The sequence below is a fragment of the Chenopodium album genome, chromosome 8 (assembly GCF_948465745.1).
Source record: "Chenopodium album chromosome 8, dcCheAlbu1.1, whole genome shotgun sequence".
In the NCBI taxonomy this organism is placed as follows: domain Eukaryota; kingdom Viridiplantae; phylum Streptophyta; class Magnoliopsida; order Caryophyllales; family Amaranthaceae; genus Chenopodium; species Chenopodium album.
The window spans coordinates 2,082,145-2,100,978 of record NC_137841.1 but is presented as its reverse complement, the minus strand read 5'-3'; the positions used below and the strand labels follow the sequence as shown (position 1 = coordinate 2,100,978).

Sequence of the window (18,834 nt, the reverse complement as noted above, 5' to 3'; positions counted from 1 at the left end):
CCGAGTAATGTATTTTTTCACTCAACAACACATGTTATTTTAAAATAAACAAATCCACATGCTAATAAATGAGCTATGTAGTAACTACTATAAAAAGTACCCCGTAAATAAATATATAAAACAACTTTACTGAAAAGTCTCGAATGTAGAAAGTAGCGAATAAATGAATTCAAATATCTCACAATTCACATAAATATTGTGTCACACATTTTTGCCTTAAAGTTGAACTTATAAGTTCCATCTAGTTAAGGGGAAAACAAGTGGTTCAAACTTCGAAAGTGCATGATTTAATTTCTTAATTCTTCTTTTATGATAAGGTACTTTGGTATTGAGAAAAAAAATTGTCATAACCTATGATAAATAGATAGTTAAAGTGTAGCGTGTCAAAAATCAAAACATGTACTTATCGAATTAGCTAGAGTATAAATGGGCATAAATTTATTGTTTATTAATAAATTATAGATTTTTATTGTTTAAAATGGCTAATTGGCAACGGTATGTAATGGGCTTTGATATATTTTGCCGGATCATAAATTCATTAATCCATTTGGATTTTGGGCTTTTTATCATTTTTTTTCATATATTTTTTTTGGAGTAATTAGTGACTAGGCAGAAGAGAAGTTGATGGGTGCAAATTGGCGGGCTATGCACCACTCAAACACAGGAGCCGATATCTTGTTTAGCCAATAAGCTTGTGCCACTTACATTTATCTAGATTTTCCTCATTTCATATTAACATCTTAATTAATTTCTCTTTTTTTTTGAAGAAAACATCTTAATTAATTTCTAAGTAACCTTTTTATTTATTTTATTTTATTTTTATTTTATTTACTTTTTTACCACTTAGCTCTAATTATATTTATCAATTCTATTGTTTCTTGATCATGTTACTAAAATCTAAAATAATATGGAGTAATTGTTTATATAAGGAATTAGTTACTCTCTTTGTTCTTTCAATTATTTTACTTTTCGTACGTATATATATATTTTTTAAAGCTTTATCTTTCTACTAGAGTAATAAATCGATTCAAACATTATAAAATTTTATAGTTAATAATCAAAACAATACGTAATATATACTTCGTAGACGATATCAATGGGGCATTAATGGCTTGATATAACATATACATGTTTTCTTGGTACGCTCTTTCATGATTTCACAATATTGCAATTGTTGTAATTAGTGGATATACTATAGCTAAGTTGCTAGGGCATCTTTAATGCCGTGGCATTAGCACATACTTGCTTTAACTATATAGTTCTTTGCTACACGGAGTTCAAAATTTTCATTTAAATCGTGAATAACACTATTGGATAGGGCAAATTAGAGAAGTTGTGTGCCAAAAACCATCAATCTAATTCATGTTACAGTTGGGATATTAATTTCTCTTTTTTACCCCATCGATATCAAAATCCTTAACCCAATGTAAATTATAAAAGAGATAAGTTTCAAACTATCTTAACCGCATCCATAAAATAATTACTATAATTTTACACTTTAAAATTACTTTAAAATTAAAAATAAAACGACATTTTCCATTCGAGTCGCACACTAGAAGGTACATTTGTGTATTAAGTTGATAAACTCATTTTATCCCCCACACAAACCTTTGATACCCCATAAACGTGGACAACCTCAACCACAGAAAATAAAGAGAAAATACAACAAAAAACACACATAAAATAATCTCAATCTTCTTCTTATGCTCAATAAACCGTTATCAAACCATTACTCTTACATACACTCTCTCTCTTCTATCTCTAAACTGTGGACACACTGTTATTGAATTTTGTTAAGCTTCCAATAAACTGAATCTTGATACACTCTCAAATACAAGGTAAAAGTTTAAGTGATCATACGATAATTTATTTACCCTTTTAAATTTGTTGGTTTTTTGTTTTTTTTTTTGCTGGTTACAATTTAATGTTTACTGGTTTTTCAATTGCAATATGTATATTGATTTGTTGGTTGATTGTGAAGTACCCATTAAAGAAAAATTGAAAATTTGCTGCATTAATTTGAATTTGGTTTGTTGGAAATTCTGGGTTGATTCTGAAATGTGTTGTTTAAATTCTTGATGATTGTTTAGCAGTTTTGGTAGTTTTCAGAAGTATTTTTTTAAGTTATATTCTTGCATAATTTTATTTGAATAGAGCCTAAAGTTGTTTCTTTGTTTATTAATCTAATTTGATGTCAAAAATCCACTCTAGGATGAGTAAAATTCACCTGAAAGTAGAAGACTATTAACTCGAAATGATAAAAAAAAGTTACTAAACCCGAAAACCCCGAAAATTTTCGAGTTAGGATCAAGGTTGAATTGGCCAAATCTGTTGTAAACATATAGATTGATCATTAGAAATTGATTGTGGGAAAATGAAATTATGAAAATTTGCTGCTCATTTTGTTCCAATTCAAGAAAGTGTAATTAACCTAAAAGGCATTACAAGAATACAAGGTACTACACTACTACAGGCAGAAAAATCTACTAGTTAATTAACTTTCAAGTGTTGGAAGGAGTCATAATTTGGGAGTAAACAATTTGTATGATTGAAGAAGCAGTATTGTTGATGGGATTAGTGCTAAGTTTTCATGTTTTTTTGAAAAGGATAGTTAAACCGTGTTCTTTCAGATTTGCACTCTACCTTAATTGGTTGTATTGGCTGTGATTTTGTCTATGCATTGCGGTTGTGATTGTGGTGTTGTTGCTGCATGTTGTACTATTCTATTCTGTATCACTCTCTACCCCTCCCCACATTAGAAAGTAAAAAGTGGAGGAATAAAAAATATGAAGAGAAGGCTAACGAAGAGACCTGGGGCACATTGTAGGGGAAATCCCTTGGAACAAAGTGATTCACTTGAGCTTTGGAGTTGTGCAGTCCATGTTCTGATGGTGTTGCATGTTCAGGCTTAAGATGGCCACGGCTGCTGTCGTTGGGCTTAGTGCTGGCAAAGGGCTTTTGAGCTCCTCTTTCTATTATTCTGATCTCACCGAAAGGCTCTCTTGTACTACTGGGGAACCGCATCAGATTTCTTCCTCAAAGAATGTGATTGTTGCAAAAGCTAATTTTAATCTCCGAGGATCATCAGTCAAGGCTCTTAAAGAATGTGTAGATGGTGCTACAATTCCTCCAATTACCGAACCATGGATTTCAAGATCTTCTCCTGTAGAAGAGGAGACTTTGGATCCTGAAACTCCACTGGAAGCTCTCCTTTTGCTTCAAAAGTCTATGCTTGAAAAGCAGTTGGAGTTATCCTTTGAACGCACTGGTATGAATGATGTGCTTAGGGAGAATAATTCTAAGGAATCACGTGTCACATCATCAGGAACCCCAGCTCGAGTACGAAGGATAAATGCTAGGAAGAGAAGTCAGGGAAAGAAGATATCCACAAAAGAAAGCAAGAAAGAGAAGCCTCTAGTGACTACTGTAAGCCCTGAGCTTCTCCAAAATCGTTCGATAGGGTATGTGAGAGGTATGACAAATGATGTATTGCTGACTCATTCCCAAGTTGTGAATTTATCTCGAAAGATTGAAGCTGGTCGATCCTTGGAGGAGCATAAAGCAAGGTAGCTAATGTTTCTACCACTAGTTGTACGATTTTTTATGGACTATAGTTTTACAAACTATTCACAATATATTTCTTGAGATGGCTAAATACATTGCTCATTGTTCCAACTCACATTTAGCTAGGCTTGGAAAAGCTTGGCATTTCCTTTTGAAGTGTACTGTTTGTAACTATTATTTCTTGAATGTTGTTCATGTCTCAGTTTGAGATAAATATAAATGTCAATGAATGTTATGATAAAAAATTGTATCCTTAGTTATTTTCAGAACAGTCTATATTAGCAATTAGCTAGGGGGTCATTGTTGCTGCTTGCAACAGTAGTTTTTTCATGTCATCTATGCTGCGACTTTTCCACTGAATTTTGAAATTTATATGGTAATCTTTCAACTGTCTTTCAGATTGAAAGAGAAACTAGGGTGTGAACCTTCTGATGAGCAACTTGCGAATTCCTTAAGGATGAACCGTGCTGAAGTAAGATCCAAACTAATTGAGTGTTCGCTGGCCAGAGAAAAATTGGCTATGAGCAATGTACGCTTGGTCATGTCAATTGCTCAAAAGTATGAGAACATGGGTGCTGACATGGCTGACCTTGTACAGGTGAGTTTCTCTCATGAACTTAGATCAGGATTTTTCTTATCTAATGCTTCATTTAGTACATCATCGGCAGTCATTTGATATTGATCAAAAATTCAATTTAGGGTGGATTGATTGGACTACTCCGTGGAATTGAGAAGTTTGATTCCTCCAAAGGGTTCAAAATTTCAACATATGTTTACTGGTGGATACGTCAAGTAAGTGGATTACTCATGTTAGTTGCTATGTAGTTCTCCAACCCTTATTATGCTGTTCTTCGGAGAATAAGATAATCTGTTTTTTGTGATGGAAGTTGATGGAGGATAATTTAGTACACGTGTTGATTTTTCCTGTTTATCCTGGAATACAAATATCTATTTAACTACTTGTACAGAAGTAATACAGAATTCTGATGGATTCAATTGTATATTATACACTTGAATACCTCTATAATCACTTTAATACCGACTTCAAGATATAGTTAATCAAAGAAGCTGTACTATCTATCTTTCATTTCTTCTGCAGGATTTACTGGCTATGTTTATCTTCGCCTCCTGGTTTAACTCTAAGGTTTGACTTCTTTTTCAGGGTGTTTCCAGAGCACTGGTGGAAAATTCAAGAACTTTGAGGTTACCTACTCATCTCCATGAAAGACTAAGCTTAATTCGCAGTGCAAAAAATAAACTTGAAGAGAAAGGGATAGATCCATCAATTGATGTAAGTTCTTCTCCTTTTATGTGATGAAGAATGTTTGGAATATTTTTTGTAGTTTCGGTATATATCAGCACTTGTTCCCAGGATACTTCTCTTTATAATTAGAAGAATACAACTTGAAAAGAATCCCTTATGTTTACTAATTTTAACTTGTAACCATTTTAAACTCATTTTTTTGCAAAGAACACTTGTTACTCATTGAGTTTTTATTTTCTGTTATACATTGTGCTAACTTTCTGAACTTTTTGCAGAAAATTGCCGAATCTTTAAACTTAACTCATAAAAAAGTTCAGAATGCTACAGAGGTTAGTAAAAATCGGTTTGCTGTGATTAAAAATAGAAGGCATGTAATGTGGTATTTTTCTTGTCCTTGTTCTTATTGTTACTTATAATTGGTGCAGGCTGTCAGATCTGTCTTGTCACTGGACAGGGAAGCCTTCCCTTCTTTGAATGGACTCCCAGGAGAGACTTATCATAGTGTAAGTATATTCAGATAAACGATGCAGTCATTCTCTTTGATTAGACCCCAATATATTCAATTGATTTTCTTTACTGATTTTTTTTTTTTTTTTTTTTTTTTTCCATTAAACCGAATTTTATTTAAATCTGATTTTTCACTTATTCACTAGTGTTTTTGTTAGCTGTTAGTCTTGTTACATATAATTACTCATTTTCACATATGAAAATTGATTTTTACCAATTAAGACTGCTTTTTTTTTTTTTTAACTGTATTAAAATTTAGTTGAAGAGTTTGATCCTTAGAGAAGTCAGTTTTTACTTTTTCTTGATTGATATATTGTAGTCATCTTAACAAACTGTTTTCCTTCGCTGTCAGTATATTGCGGATAATCGTCTCGAGAATAACCCGTGGCACGGTGTAGATGAATGGACACTCAAGGTATTGACATCAAATCTGACAATGTGTGTTGTTTCTGAAAGACCTATTTGTCCTTCTTATGTTTACAATAGTCTTAATGGCATCACCTCTAATTGATCAATCCTAAACTTTGGGTTTGACTTACTAGCTTTTCCTAATTTCCTTTGTTCTAACTCATCATTTCATCTACTTTAAAAAGAAATGATGAAGGCAAAGGATAACTGTGTCTTGGTTAACTACATTTGAGAATGAAGAGCAAATGCTGAACACTTATTTACATTTTGAACAGTTTATTTGACCTGTTCATCAATGAGAATTCTTCCAGTTTATTTATATTTTGAACAGTTTATTTGATGGAATGATGGTAATCACTAATCAGGATTTCAGAAAGCTATCTAAAACAATCTGTAGTTAACAAAATGACTTCTAAAATCTCTTCATAAGATCATTGAGATGTATACTTCCATTTTTCATAGTTATTAACAAAATGAATTCTCTTCTTTTCAGCAAGACGTAAGCAATCTTATAGACACCACACTCAGGCAACGAGAGAAAGCTATAATACGTCTTTATTATGGCCTGGATGAAAAATCTCTGACTTGGGAAGAAATTAGCAAAAGGTGAGGTGGAATATGTTAACTCTCCCTCCTCGATTCAGAGTTTTAGGCTTTGTATTCTTCAATCTTTGTGTCTCTCTTATGTTAACTATCAACTGGGCCGGAGGGAGTATGTTATTTAGGCTCAATCCCAACTTCTATATCTCATCTTTTTTCTTAATTCCATACATAACTTGATTTCAATTGCTAATTTACTTGGCATATGTTCTGTTTCAGGATTGGTTTGTCAAGAGAAAGAGTCCGGCAGGTTGGATTAGTCGCGTTGGAGAAACTAAAACTTGCTGCAAGAAAGAGAAGGATGGATGCCTTGTTGGTGAAACACTAGTATGGCATACAATTCGTAGTCTATTGTAGATCTTATCGACTGTATATATATGAAGTATATAACAGAAATGAACATCACATTCACTTCTTACAGTAAGTTGAAGTTTTTCGTCAGGGGAGGCCTACACTTGAACACTTCCTATTCTCAAGACAATTTATCCACTGTTTCTGAGATTCAACAAGATTGTTGTATAATGTATAGTTGTATGTAAGGGGGTCACTGCACAACTACTTATGCCTTCTGTATTAATACAAGATCTTTTTTCCTAATACAATAGAAGCATATTATATATATATATGATTATATACATTCTACCCTTTTCTTATCTTGATACAAAGATGGTTTGATACTTGTATGTTTTTGCATCTGGATATGCTATTTTGTACTCCCTCCGTCCCTTAATACAATGCCTGGCATTGTATTAAGGGACGAAGGGAGTAGTAATTATCCCGGTATTAAGGGAAGTGTCTGATATCTTAAGGCCTAATAAAGCCTACTGTGAAAGTCTCTGAACTACTTATTGTGAAGCTGTATATTGTGAGATTGGGGTGACTTCTTACGCAGTACTTTCTTTAAAGCTTTGAGTTTCAATTTTTGATGTCACACAATACGTTAGTGTGAAACAGTCTCATCTAGGTCCGCTCATAAATTAGCCTGAGAAGGTCTCCACCAAGACTTTCTGTTTAACTGTTGTAGTTTGATCCTTGGTACATACACTAATTTTTTTTCATATAGGGAAAAATCGCAAAATTTTAAAAACAATTACATAAAAATTAAAAACGGCCCGATTACATGAACATTTAACACGATAGTTGGCTAGGCAACGTAATAACATTACTACATTACATATCAAGCTTTTTATTTGTAACGAACGTACACTTGAAAGCTAGTTAAAGTTTTAGTCCTGTGGCTTGGCTTCATCTTGAGGATCAACAGCATCCTAGCTTAGACAGGATGAGGGCAGCACCTTTGGCAGACACCGTTGTAGTCACGACGACCGCAGCAACCATATCGGCAGCTGTCACGGCGACCAGGATATCCTCCTCCACCACCATGGCCAGGATATCCTCCACCGCCCTGGCCAGGGTATCCTCCACCGCCCTGGCCAGGGTATCCACCTCGGCCAGGGTAACCGTATTTGGCATCTTCTATGCCGTTGGCCTTGTTGTGAGCTACATGACCATTTTTAAAGCATTAACATAAACTTACAAAAAAGATTTAATTGTCACGTTACTAATTCACAAATAAACAAAGCCCAATCCATAAGAAAAAGGAATATATTTTGAATATAATAACCACTTAATTTAAGATATTTGTGTGAAAAATATCACAATATGTCAAGATTTAGTTGTCACGTTACTAGTTCAAATTACACTATCAACGTGACTATATTATTAAAAACTGACAGATTGAATAGACGAGCATGTAAACAAAATACATAAAAACTCACCAGCATTGTTAGAGTCCACAGCCATCTCTCGGGCTGCTTCCCCAGCATAAGCAATCGCGAAAACAACAGCCACAATGCATAGCACAAGTAAAGTTTTCGAAGCCATACTTAACTCTTAGTTCGATCTCGATCTCTAAAACAATGAAGGGTGTATATGAAGAAGAGATTGTTGTGGATGCAAATATATGAAGCTACTTTTGGTTCCTTTTATAGACAAATATGCATGGGGTGGGAAAGACAGGAAGTCGGGAGCCATATGAGCAAGGAATGGGATGTCTGAATAATACAGTTGGTTATTTAAATGTGATGAAATTTAGGACAATAATTATTTTTGTCAGTAACAATAGGGGATAAATTAAATTATCTATACAAGCATTGTATAATACTAAAGGACGTTGTTATGATACATTGTTATGTTATATGTTATCCAATTATCTCGTTACAAGAATTAAACACGTGACCTTTGATATGGAAAGTAAAATCTTAATCGTCAATCTTATACAAATCTTGTGTTTTTGTACTTCAAACAAAAGATATTAAAGCTTTATGCTTTGTACTCCATACTCGCGTAATTAATTTGATTAGTCCATAAATGTATTTATAGATTTGATTAGTCCATAAATGTATTTATAGATTTTATACATAGAAATGATGGGCCATTGTGCTATACTGTTATATATAGTCCGATAATATTAAGACCCACTTATGAATTTATGATACAGTCGTCGGCTATATATATGATACAGTCGTACATTTTGTACCCACTTATATTTACCAAATTGGATTAAGTACAAAAAATTCCTTAGGTTTCAGACTGATACTATACAAAATGACCCAACAATGTCAAATTGTCATAGTTCATTTTGATTTGTATACACCATAGAAAACCCGAAAATTCACCATTTTTAGAATCAAGCTTACCCTTTTTTTGTTTTTTGTTTTTATAGATAGAAAATCTACCAAAAAAAAAAAAGGTGAGTAAAAAAGGATGATGTATGTAGAGGAAAGTTTACCACACTCAAACTCATAGAAAAAGATTTTTCACTGTTAAGCAAGAAATGCATATTCAAACATGCCCCAATTTCACTTGGGATTTGACCAAATTACAAAGACGGCCAAGGAGCCAAATTGCTAATCAGTACCAAAGCTGAAAGCAAACATCATACAGTTCTTGCAAAATCGATCTTCCAAATTATGAGACCAAGAAACACTTGCTACATCTTGTAACTCGATATGAGCATCACAGACATTCCTACATTTCAAACTCTTGATAAAAAGCAATCTCTGCCAATTGCTGTGGAGCTCCTAAGCCCACACAATCGGAAAAGATCACTATCATTGAAGGACAAGCTGAGATTTAACCTAAGTTAAAAAGTTTGCTGCAATTTTTTTCAGACAAACAGCCAATAGACCAGTAAAACCAACTAGCAATGACTCTCCTAAAGAACAAATATGTTCTTGTTTGAAGAAAAGCTATACAACTAAAAACATAAAGGGCACCAGTGTTCTCCCAGTAAACAAATTATCACACATATACCCACTCTATTCACAGATATCAATGTAACTAAGTTTTGCTGTTGTAAATTGATTTGCAGAGAGAACGATCAGGTAGCAACAGCTAAATCAGATGGACGGGCAGAGCTGCTAGATTCACCTGTCGCAATTACACCCTTTGCAGATGAGTACTCACTCGAAGAAGCAGGTGCCTCGGGGTGTTTGATATTCAAAGAATCAGGAATATTATCAACAGCCTGTATATAGATAGAGCAGGGACCAAAGTTATTAATAGGCTGAGAAATGCTTGTATTGATCTGTTGTAATGCAATCAAATTTTTTCAAATTTATCTAATGAAGTAACAGAGAACTGTAATAATAATACAAGTAAAAACAAGAGAAATACCTCTAAATGGGTCAGCATGTCAACTGCAGAATCTAGGTCACCGCTATTAACATAATAGACATCGGCAACAGACTGATCAGAAACACCAGGAAACATCATTTGTAGATAAGCTAGATCCATTTCAGACTCTTCATCCATGAATTTGATGTCTGTTTCCTGAGAATATTCGGAAGATACACCATCAGCAGCATTCTTCAACTTGTTGTCATCCTTAGCAGGGAGACCAACTACACTAACAGCATTCGGAAGGGTCTTAGGGTCTTTATGCTCATTTACCTCTCTCTTGGAGATTGGTACATATGAAGCAGCGTTTGGATTCAAAGACGATGTGCTTGATTTCATTATGGCGACTTGCAGGAAAATGCTGCAGTAAAAGCAAATAAAACACATCAACCAAGACCACTTACACTTAATTTCAAACTTCCATTTCTGCAGAAAAGAAATATGCAATTTTGTTATGACTTTTAAAATCTGTTATACCCATTCAACAATACAGAGCAGAATAGTCAACATGACAAGATAAAATCCCTATGACACATTTCTTTTGATCCATAACACAAGTCGTTCTACAATATCAAGATTATCAACGCAACATGAAATATCACCCTTAAACATCAATGTAGTATCGTTTATCATATCTTAAAAATGCAATACTAAATGCCACTATACAATAAGAATGTACTTTCAACTTTCCAGAGTTCCAATTTCTAATCATGTCCAAAGCAACAAAAATCAACTTAAGCAGCTTGTTTCTTGGATTAGAAAGAGCAGTAAACTTCTGAAACGAGCCCCGTAACATACATAATCAAGCACAAAGGCCACGAGTAATCAAACCGCCACGACAACATTCGAGTGGATACCAAATACCAAAACAAGTCAGCACACAGGCCATATTTTCTTTAAGCAAGTAATATTCCCCAGAATGTCAAAAACAGAACAATGGTGCCATTCCAGCTAAAAAGTAGGTATTCATTAGGTAGCAAGTATTAAGCATATACTAGCTACTCCACGAAAAATATTAACATACTCATACCAAATTTAACCTAGCTTTAAATTCCCAAAATTAATCTGTTTCTCACCAACATAAATTAGGGCAACATAAAATTAACTCAATAACTCAGCAGAATAGCTCATTTCCAGTCAAAATCAACACAGTCAATCGCAAAATAAAGATACAATCAACAATTTATCGACAATCAAAAGCAACAAAAGGCAGAAATAGTGATCAAACAACGAAAAATCATTCATACAATCAAACAAACATCAAAATAACAAAAATAATCAATAATAATAGAAAAAAATTACATTAATAAAAAAAAAAACTCATCATTTCAAAGCCAATCGTTAATCAAAACAAAGATAGTTCAAAAGAAAGATGATCAAAAGAATAATGATCAACGATAAAAGATATACATCAAAGAAAAGAGAAAAGTACTCACAATAATTCGATTAATTGATTGATTGATCGATCGAAGAGAAAAACAAAGAAACCCTAGAAATGATTACGATTGATGATCGAAGATGAAAAGGTGCGAAGGTCTTCAAGAGAGAGAAAGAGAATAATGAAGCTACTTTAATTTCTGGAATTCTCGTACTCCGCAAATTTATAAAGGGGTAGATTCTGAGAATAATGGTAACCGTTTGGCTACTACACCATTTTATTATTTTTACCACCATTTAATTTTAATTACATAATTTTATTAACCAACCACTAATCCATTTTATTAGCATGATGTGGATGTCATGTATTGTTACAATTATTGGCATTTGGCAACCACCTCAACATAACACCAGCAACATACCCCAAATAAAATTTAAAAAAGCGTAAAAGTTTTGTGTGAGATAGTTTTACGATTTTACGTTGTTTCGATGTGATATTTTTAGGTAGAAATTTTGTTTTATGTTATTTTTATTTCCATATCTGGTAATGAGCTAGATTTTATCCGTGTAAATGTGTAATGCACTGGTTAAAATTTTTATTTGGATTGAATTTTATAAACTTTTTTTTTCTTCCCAAATTGTATGTAACTTTAAAAATAGAAATTAATTGTATATATTTTTATTTTGAAAGAGTATTTGTTGCAAATCTTGGATAGTAAAATTACGGAGTCAATGAACACTAAGTAAAAGTAAATGCAACCCTTAATAAAAATTGTAAAAAATGGACTATGACATAAGAGAGCTGATACACATACAACTATTGTATGTTGTCCCTACATACAACACCATTAGAAATTTGACATATCAATTTAGGAATCAAATATAAATTGAATTTAATGAAAGTTGTGCCTATTATTTTAGCCAATAGAAACATGCCAAATTAGAGTTGTATGTAGGGATCACATACAATAATTGTATGTGTAGCCTTTATGAAACTGAGATTAGTTAATCATGGTTATTTATTAATATAAATATACTAGTTAGGCTTCTAGCCCTTTTGATGCATAGGCCATTACTTATAGGTTAATTTTCTTAAAGTGCGTTGTTTGTTAGTGTTATGCATAGGTATTCATGTGAAAATTAAAAGGTCACCATAGAAGATTAAAAAAAAGTAGCAATGACCGATTTATATAAAAACAATTTTTTTTTTCTTTTTTAAAAAGTAGCATAATAGAATGATACACTTAATTATAGAAGATACACACCACAGTAGTAGAACAACTCATAAACTGAAATTTTCTCAACACAGTTTTTTTCAATATATTAGTAACTCTGGTTTGTAATTCTGTATCACAAGTTAAAAGTGGTATCAGTTTACAACATTAATAGGCACAATTCAGCCATTCCTATTTTACAAGCAACACAATGAGTATGCATCAATAGCAACTCACTACCAAATTATCAACAATGGCAACATCCGACGAGGGGTTATATACTTATATGCCTACATGGACTGCATTCCGGCACCCAATCCAGTCTAGCCACAATAATGTCAACCATATCACCATAGACACCATCACGCGTCATCCATGCTTTCTGTTTCACCACCTAAACCACAGCAAGAGTCAAGGACATTATGAAATCCCATATTTTAAGCAAACCCAATCTAATGAATTGAGTCTTCAGAAATTTCTGCAAGAAAGCAGCATTGCATGGATTAAAATGAGCTGACCAGCATAAAGAGACGCGGGACAAGAATTTGCAGTCACAACCATAATTGCCCAGTCCATGGATTAGCCCCTCAACGCTGTCAAGAAATCACTTCAATGGTCATCTTCGTTTAGTCCAGGGCAGTCCATGGATTCATACTGAAATTAAGGAAGGTAAATTTCAGGGGTTAGCTATCAGATGAAATGATGCAACTTACAGTTATGCTATTTAACTGTATGAGTAACAATATTAATATTGAAAAGGCCTCACAGACTCACAGTGATTTAGACACACACCTGACATCCACATAAGAGGCAATAGTGATGTTCTTCTCTAAGCTTCTCCAACAACTCTAGCAAATCCTGTATCAGATACACCAGAACTGTCATTTAGCGAATTCATATAGTATAAAAGAAATAACTGTAACACACCATCGAAACAACTATGAATAGAGCCTTTTCATTTCAGACATACATGAGGCAAGAGGGAAAAAAAAATCAGCCATATAATTTAATCAATTGCAGACATTAAGAATCATAGCGACCCTGGAAGTAGCACACTCAGGCATAGCCTCAGCTACGTGTGAAAACAAATTTTATCAATTGCAAACATTACGATTCATTAATGATAATAGACTTTGTCAAAAAAAAAAAAGATAATAGACACTACATCAATGATACTTAGCAGACCATTGACATTGGTATGCAGAGCCAAAAGAGTCACAAATGCAAGCGTCAGGCATAAATTGAAACTCAAATCAACTTAACACAATAAAATACTCAAATTTCAGGCACGAGCATGACTTTTCTTTCCATAACTAGCTACACCATGGCTTTCCCTGCCTATATCATGTCACTCTCCTTTAATGGCTTCAACCTAACAACCTTTTATGACTTTTGCAGGAGATTATTTTAATAAAACTCTGTTAGATGTGGCCCAAAATTTCATATGGACCAAGTTTTAAAGAAGCCCAATACAATTCTTTTTGCTTCTAGAGTATGTCAAATATTCTACAATTATGTTGATTATTCTAGAAAAATGGTCAACTCTCTAGAAGCTATATTATCATGCAAGCAAATCTAGAGAATTCTTCATACATCTTGAGGCATCCATTTCCACCGACCTAACCAACTATAAATAGTTGGAGTTTGGCTCATATTGAGGCATCCAACCAATATATATTCAACCTCCATACAAATTTACTCACCCACAAAATTACTCATCCATTTACACTAGTCTCCCTAGTTAATCTCCTCCTTGTAATTTATTCCACTATTTCCTTTTCTTTTATTTTGAGAGTTTAATTGTAAGAGTTGTATCTCAATACCCTATTTATTGGGGTAACTTTGTACTCTCATTTTATTATAGTGGAATTTTTTGGTGCTCGTCGTCGTGGGTTTTTTACCTCTATTTAGAGGGTTTTTCCCACGTTAAATATCGTGTCTCCTTTTATTGCTTATCTTACATTTTACCTTTAATTTCTCGTTTTATTTTACATTTCCGCTGCGTGCTCATACCCTAACAAACTCACCCAATTGTCAAAGGATCATTAATCTACAACGATGCATTTATTTTAGCATGGCACAAATTAACTTCCAATAACAAGGTGAAAACAAAGTAGACTCACAAATATAGTGCAAGTGCTTCATCTGCTGCTTGAAAACACTTGAACAGGTTAAAAATCTATGTAGCTCACTACAACGACACTTTGTTTAGTCAAAACCAAGATAGGCTAAAGCTAAATATCTAATTACTCGTGATGATCAAGGTCCATGCATAAACCTCAAAAAGTGTAATAATCACATCTTTTCGAGGCCTGTCATTTGTCTAAGCTCAGAACAATAGGAGTATGAAATCCCACTGTTCTGATACTCTGATCTGTACAGTGTATAGTCTAAGCTCAGAACACTACATGAAAAATCGGACTACATGAGACTACATTAGACATGAGAATTTTTCACAGTGATGAACTAGATACTCAGATGTCTATGAAATCCTTTCCCTGTATGAGGTTCCCGCAACTTTACAGTTTACACCCTCACATTGATGGGAAATTTAAAAGAGTTGAGAAGACATAACATGCATCTATCTATATATTATACTAAAAGACAAGCGCCTCAATGTGAGGATGACAAATGTCACTCTCTCATTGGCTTATCTTAAGTATTAAATATATCTATATAATTACTGTTTACATATTCAAGCATAGTTATTTTTGTTAAACTTCAAACAATAAAAGCAAGTTTCTATACATGTATAAGATTTTCATGATTTCCTAACATAAATATTGATTTAATTTTTTTATAATAAATATATACTTTCTAATACTACAAATAATCCATAAAGTCTTTCCAATCTTTATTTATAGTCAAGTTAAAGAATAATAACTAATTTGAAGCAATATGATTAAAGTGGCATAATTAAGGAAACAAATATTTCGTATTTTGAAAGACTAATATTTTTTTTATGAAAATTAAATAAAATCGATAATAATTTAGTTTGACGTCAATTATGAAATCAATACAAACATTTAAAAAAAATCAGATGTACAATAAAATATTGTACACCTATTATAAAAGCTATCCTGTAATGAATGAAAGTTATTTATGCTTTATTGATAAAAGTTACCCAAAATAGTCTACAAGTTATCCTAAATTCAATTCAAGTAATCGGATGAATACAAAAGTTTTTGATACAGATACAAAATAGTGTAAAAATTACTTTTATCGTTTGTTGTACTCCTTGACAAATACTGAATGCTGAGCCGAAATGTTGTCTTGGAAAAAAATACATAATCTTGAACATAAATTTAATTTTAATCGGCCTTTCATTTTCTATACAATGTCTTTTACAATGACCTTTTGTTTTTCTTGCATAAAAAAAAAAAAAAAAAAAAAAAAAAAAAAAAAAAAAAAAAACTGAACCAATATCCAATCAAAACAAGAAGAATAAAAGTTAAATTGTATTAGACATTTGATTGAAAAGGGATAGATATAAAATGTATTATAACTATTACTCGTGTTTTAAATTGTAATATTTGTATTAACAATGCTATTACTTATGAATTTTTTTTAGAAAAACTAACATTTTGATTTAAATCGTGCATTGCTCATGTACTATACTAGATATACAACAATCATGTGCAATAATTTATGTTGTTTTATACATAATAATACTTTTAACGATAATAGTATGTGTATATAATATAATATTTTTTATAATATAAAAAAGTATATGTATATAATATAATATTTTATAACACGTGTCCTCCATACAAAGTGTTTGGTTGTTGGTGTAGTGGTGATTGAGACTACACTTGGTAGGGAGGACCTATGTTCGCTCCCCTGCAACATCAATCGGAAGGGGAGTGGAGCCTAATAGCCTAGAACAGATCCTCAAATCTGGATTAGCCCAAAGGGTGAATCGGATAGAACACCCAAAACTCAATGCATATATGACGGGAATTAACTTATCCTTTATCTATCTTATACAAAACTCCAAAGTCTAATTTTTTTATCAAAATATAATAATAACATTTGTAAATTTTTGTTAATATGAAAGATATAAACCTATCAAAATGTATATATAGTAGTTAAATTGTTTAATAACTTATATCGAACGCGTAGTTTTATTAAAATTATTTGCATGTAATCATTAAATGTGTTGGATGTTGTGTAGCTATGCAATGTCCAAAACTTTAGTTGAACGACTTTGATTTAGTGATTGTACGGTAAAAAGATATTGACTTCGATCTTGAAACCTTATAGTCTAATAAATTCTAAATAGAAAAATTAAAACAAAAGGAAATGGAAATAGTAAATGGTTTTAAATATTGAAATAAATATAACCTTTTAAATCAATTTAGTAAATTCAAGAAACAATTTTAAGGCTTTTAAAATTAAATGGGGGAAAATATATGTAAAAAGAACATTTTTAGATATATAAATGTCCATGCACTATTATAAGAGTTTTGTTAACCATCTTATAATTAAGGTAGGGATAAATCTTAGTAATATATACTCCGTATATATATTTTATTTATATAAAATTATCAGTATCCATACCTATATACGAAGTATTTGTGTTGTATACTATATTTAATCAGTTGTTGGTTATATATATGACTATTATATAATATATAGTTTTTGGCACAATGCTTAACTTAGAAAAACATATGTTCTGGTAGGTCAAATATAAGGTTATTATTGTGTCTATAGATTTAATGAGAGCGACGGGTAAATAAAACAGGTATATATTAGATTGATTGTAGCTACTGATGCGGATGGTATGATAAGAAAATTTTAGTTTTTTCTCAACGGGAGATATAAATAAATTAGCCCACTTCTTATATAGCTATGTGGAGCATTACTCAATTATTTTTCAATTAATAAAATAACATTATAAAAAATTAAAAGAAATTCAAATAACATAAAATACTATTCAAATAACGTTCCTTTAATTTATTTTTTTATTGACCATTAGTAACCAAGTCCTTTAATAGTAAATGAATTACCTTTGTTTTTATTTTTATTTTTCCTACTATACGGGTTTAATAGTTTGATTTATAAACCGTGCATCGCACGGGCACTATGCTAGTTTCAACTGAATGACACCAGACTACCAGAGTACCACACAGATCAAAATCCCCCATCATCATATAACCATACATTTTAATCCTCCGGACCATGAGTCCACAACTACAAACCATGTAAAACGAAGCCACAAACCAAACTCTTTTCAAGTGAACCAGTAATTCATTATGTAAAAAAGATGGATCTGTCACTCTTAATAAAGAAAAATCAAATGATTCAGTTATTCCATTCCCTTTCGACACCTAACACAGAACTAAACACAGAATATGTCAATAACCCAACAATACATGATTATAATATACTCACAAAGTATCCTTTGGGATCCAACAGTCATAGATAGAACGCGGTCACAATTCACATAAATCCATAAGTAGAAACTAAGGAAAAATTCCAAGTGAGATTCGAGTAAGGATATCAGCAATACAATACAAGAATACATACATAAACCAAATCGCTTATAGTCTTATGAAAGTGAAATAACAAATTCACTGGAAGATGGTAATCAATATGGCTAATCGGCTTTCACCAGAACTAAAGATTTCTGTACACAAAAAGTGGATTGTCTTTGCTCATATAATGTTCCTAGCTTAATAGAACAAGGATACAAGTATGATAGAAGAACACAGATCCTAACCAAAAACAGGTATCTCCTTAAAAATATTCAACCTCAAAAGTCTTCACCCATTTGATTTATAAAATTTAGAGGGTGGAGGAAAATTTGCACCAAATTCAAATTTTAATAAGAAGGCAAAATGTTGGGCAATACCAAACAATATAAGATGACAAATTACTCCAGTAAATATAAATCATGAATACATTAAACTTAAAATGAACACAATTCAACCATTTTAAATCCCAAGAAAATAACCATTAAACACAAACATATGACAATGCTAATAAAATTCAAACAACAAATATAGTTCCAATAAAATATACCTCTTCAGTAATCACTTCATCTTACTCCGGCTCAACCGATTCTCCAACTGATCAACCCCGACTTTGCCTTATAATGGTTAATCACAACCCTCTTACTTTTCCATTGCAATTTTTGTCGAAACCCGAAATCCTCCAACATAGCCTCCTCCGTTTTCGTCTTCCACACTTTATTAACTTTCTTGCAACTCTAAATAA

At 32.4% G+C, this 18,834-nt stretch overlaps 3 protein-coding genes across 4 annotated transcripts; 1 reads left to right on the top strand and 2 right to left on the bottom strand.

The window, feature by feature from the left end:
* The first annotated feature begins 1,641 nt into the window (after positions 1-1,641).
* Positions 1,642-6,962, top strand: LOC145641544 (RNA polymerase sigma factor sigA-like). 2 transcript variants are annotated; one of them, XM_081692381.1, is made up of 10 exons: positions 1,642-1,838; positions 2,907-3,566; positions 3,964-4,162; positions 4,264-4,356; positions 4,727-4,855; positions 5,104-5,157; positions 5,254-5,331; positions 5,688-5,750; positions 6,237-6,349; positions 6,563-6,962. In XM_081692381.1, the coding sequence occupies exons 2-10, from the start codon at positions 2,914-2,916 to the stop codon at positions 6,669-6,671; spliced, it is 1,491 nt and encodes a 496-aa protein (XP_081548507.1). In that variant the 5' UTR covers positions 1,642-1,838; positions 2,907-2,913; the 3' UTR covers positions 6,672-6,962. The 2 variants fall into 2 exon arrangements, with proteins under 2 accessions (XP_081548507.1, XP_081548506.1); XM_081692380.1 differs by having other exon boundaries at positions 1,644-1,838; positions 2,828-3,566.
* Positions 6,963-7,421: 459 nt separating this feature from the next.
* Positions 7,422-8,316, bottom strand: LOC145641543 (uncharacterized). Its single transcript, XM_081692379.1, has 2 exons — positions 8,122-8,316; positions 7,422-7,843 (listed from the first exon to the last, which is right to left on the bottom strand). The coding sequence occupies exons 1-2, from the start codon at positions 8,225-8,227 to the stop codon at positions 7,617-7,619; spliced, it is 333 nt and encodes a 110-aa protein (XP_081548505.1). The 5' UTR covers positions 8,228-8,316; the 3' UTR covers positions 7,422-7,616.
* Positions 8,317-9,313: 997 nt separating this feature from the next.
* Positions 9,314-11,657, bottom strand: LOC145555611 (polyadenylate-binding protein-interacting protein 6-like). The gene is made up of 3 exons (XM_081617352.1): positions 11,461-11,657; positions 10,022-10,385; positions 9,314-9,872 (listed from the first exon to the last, which is right to left on the bottom strand). The coding sequence occupies exons 2-3, from the start codon at positions 10,361-10,363 to the stop codon at positions 9,726-9,728; spliced, it is 489 nt and encodes a 162-aa protein (XP_081473478.1). The 5' UTR covers positions 10,364-10,385; positions 11,461-11,657; the 3' UTR covers positions 9,314-9,725.
* Between the last annotated feature and the right edge of the window lie 7,177 nt (positions 11,658-18,834).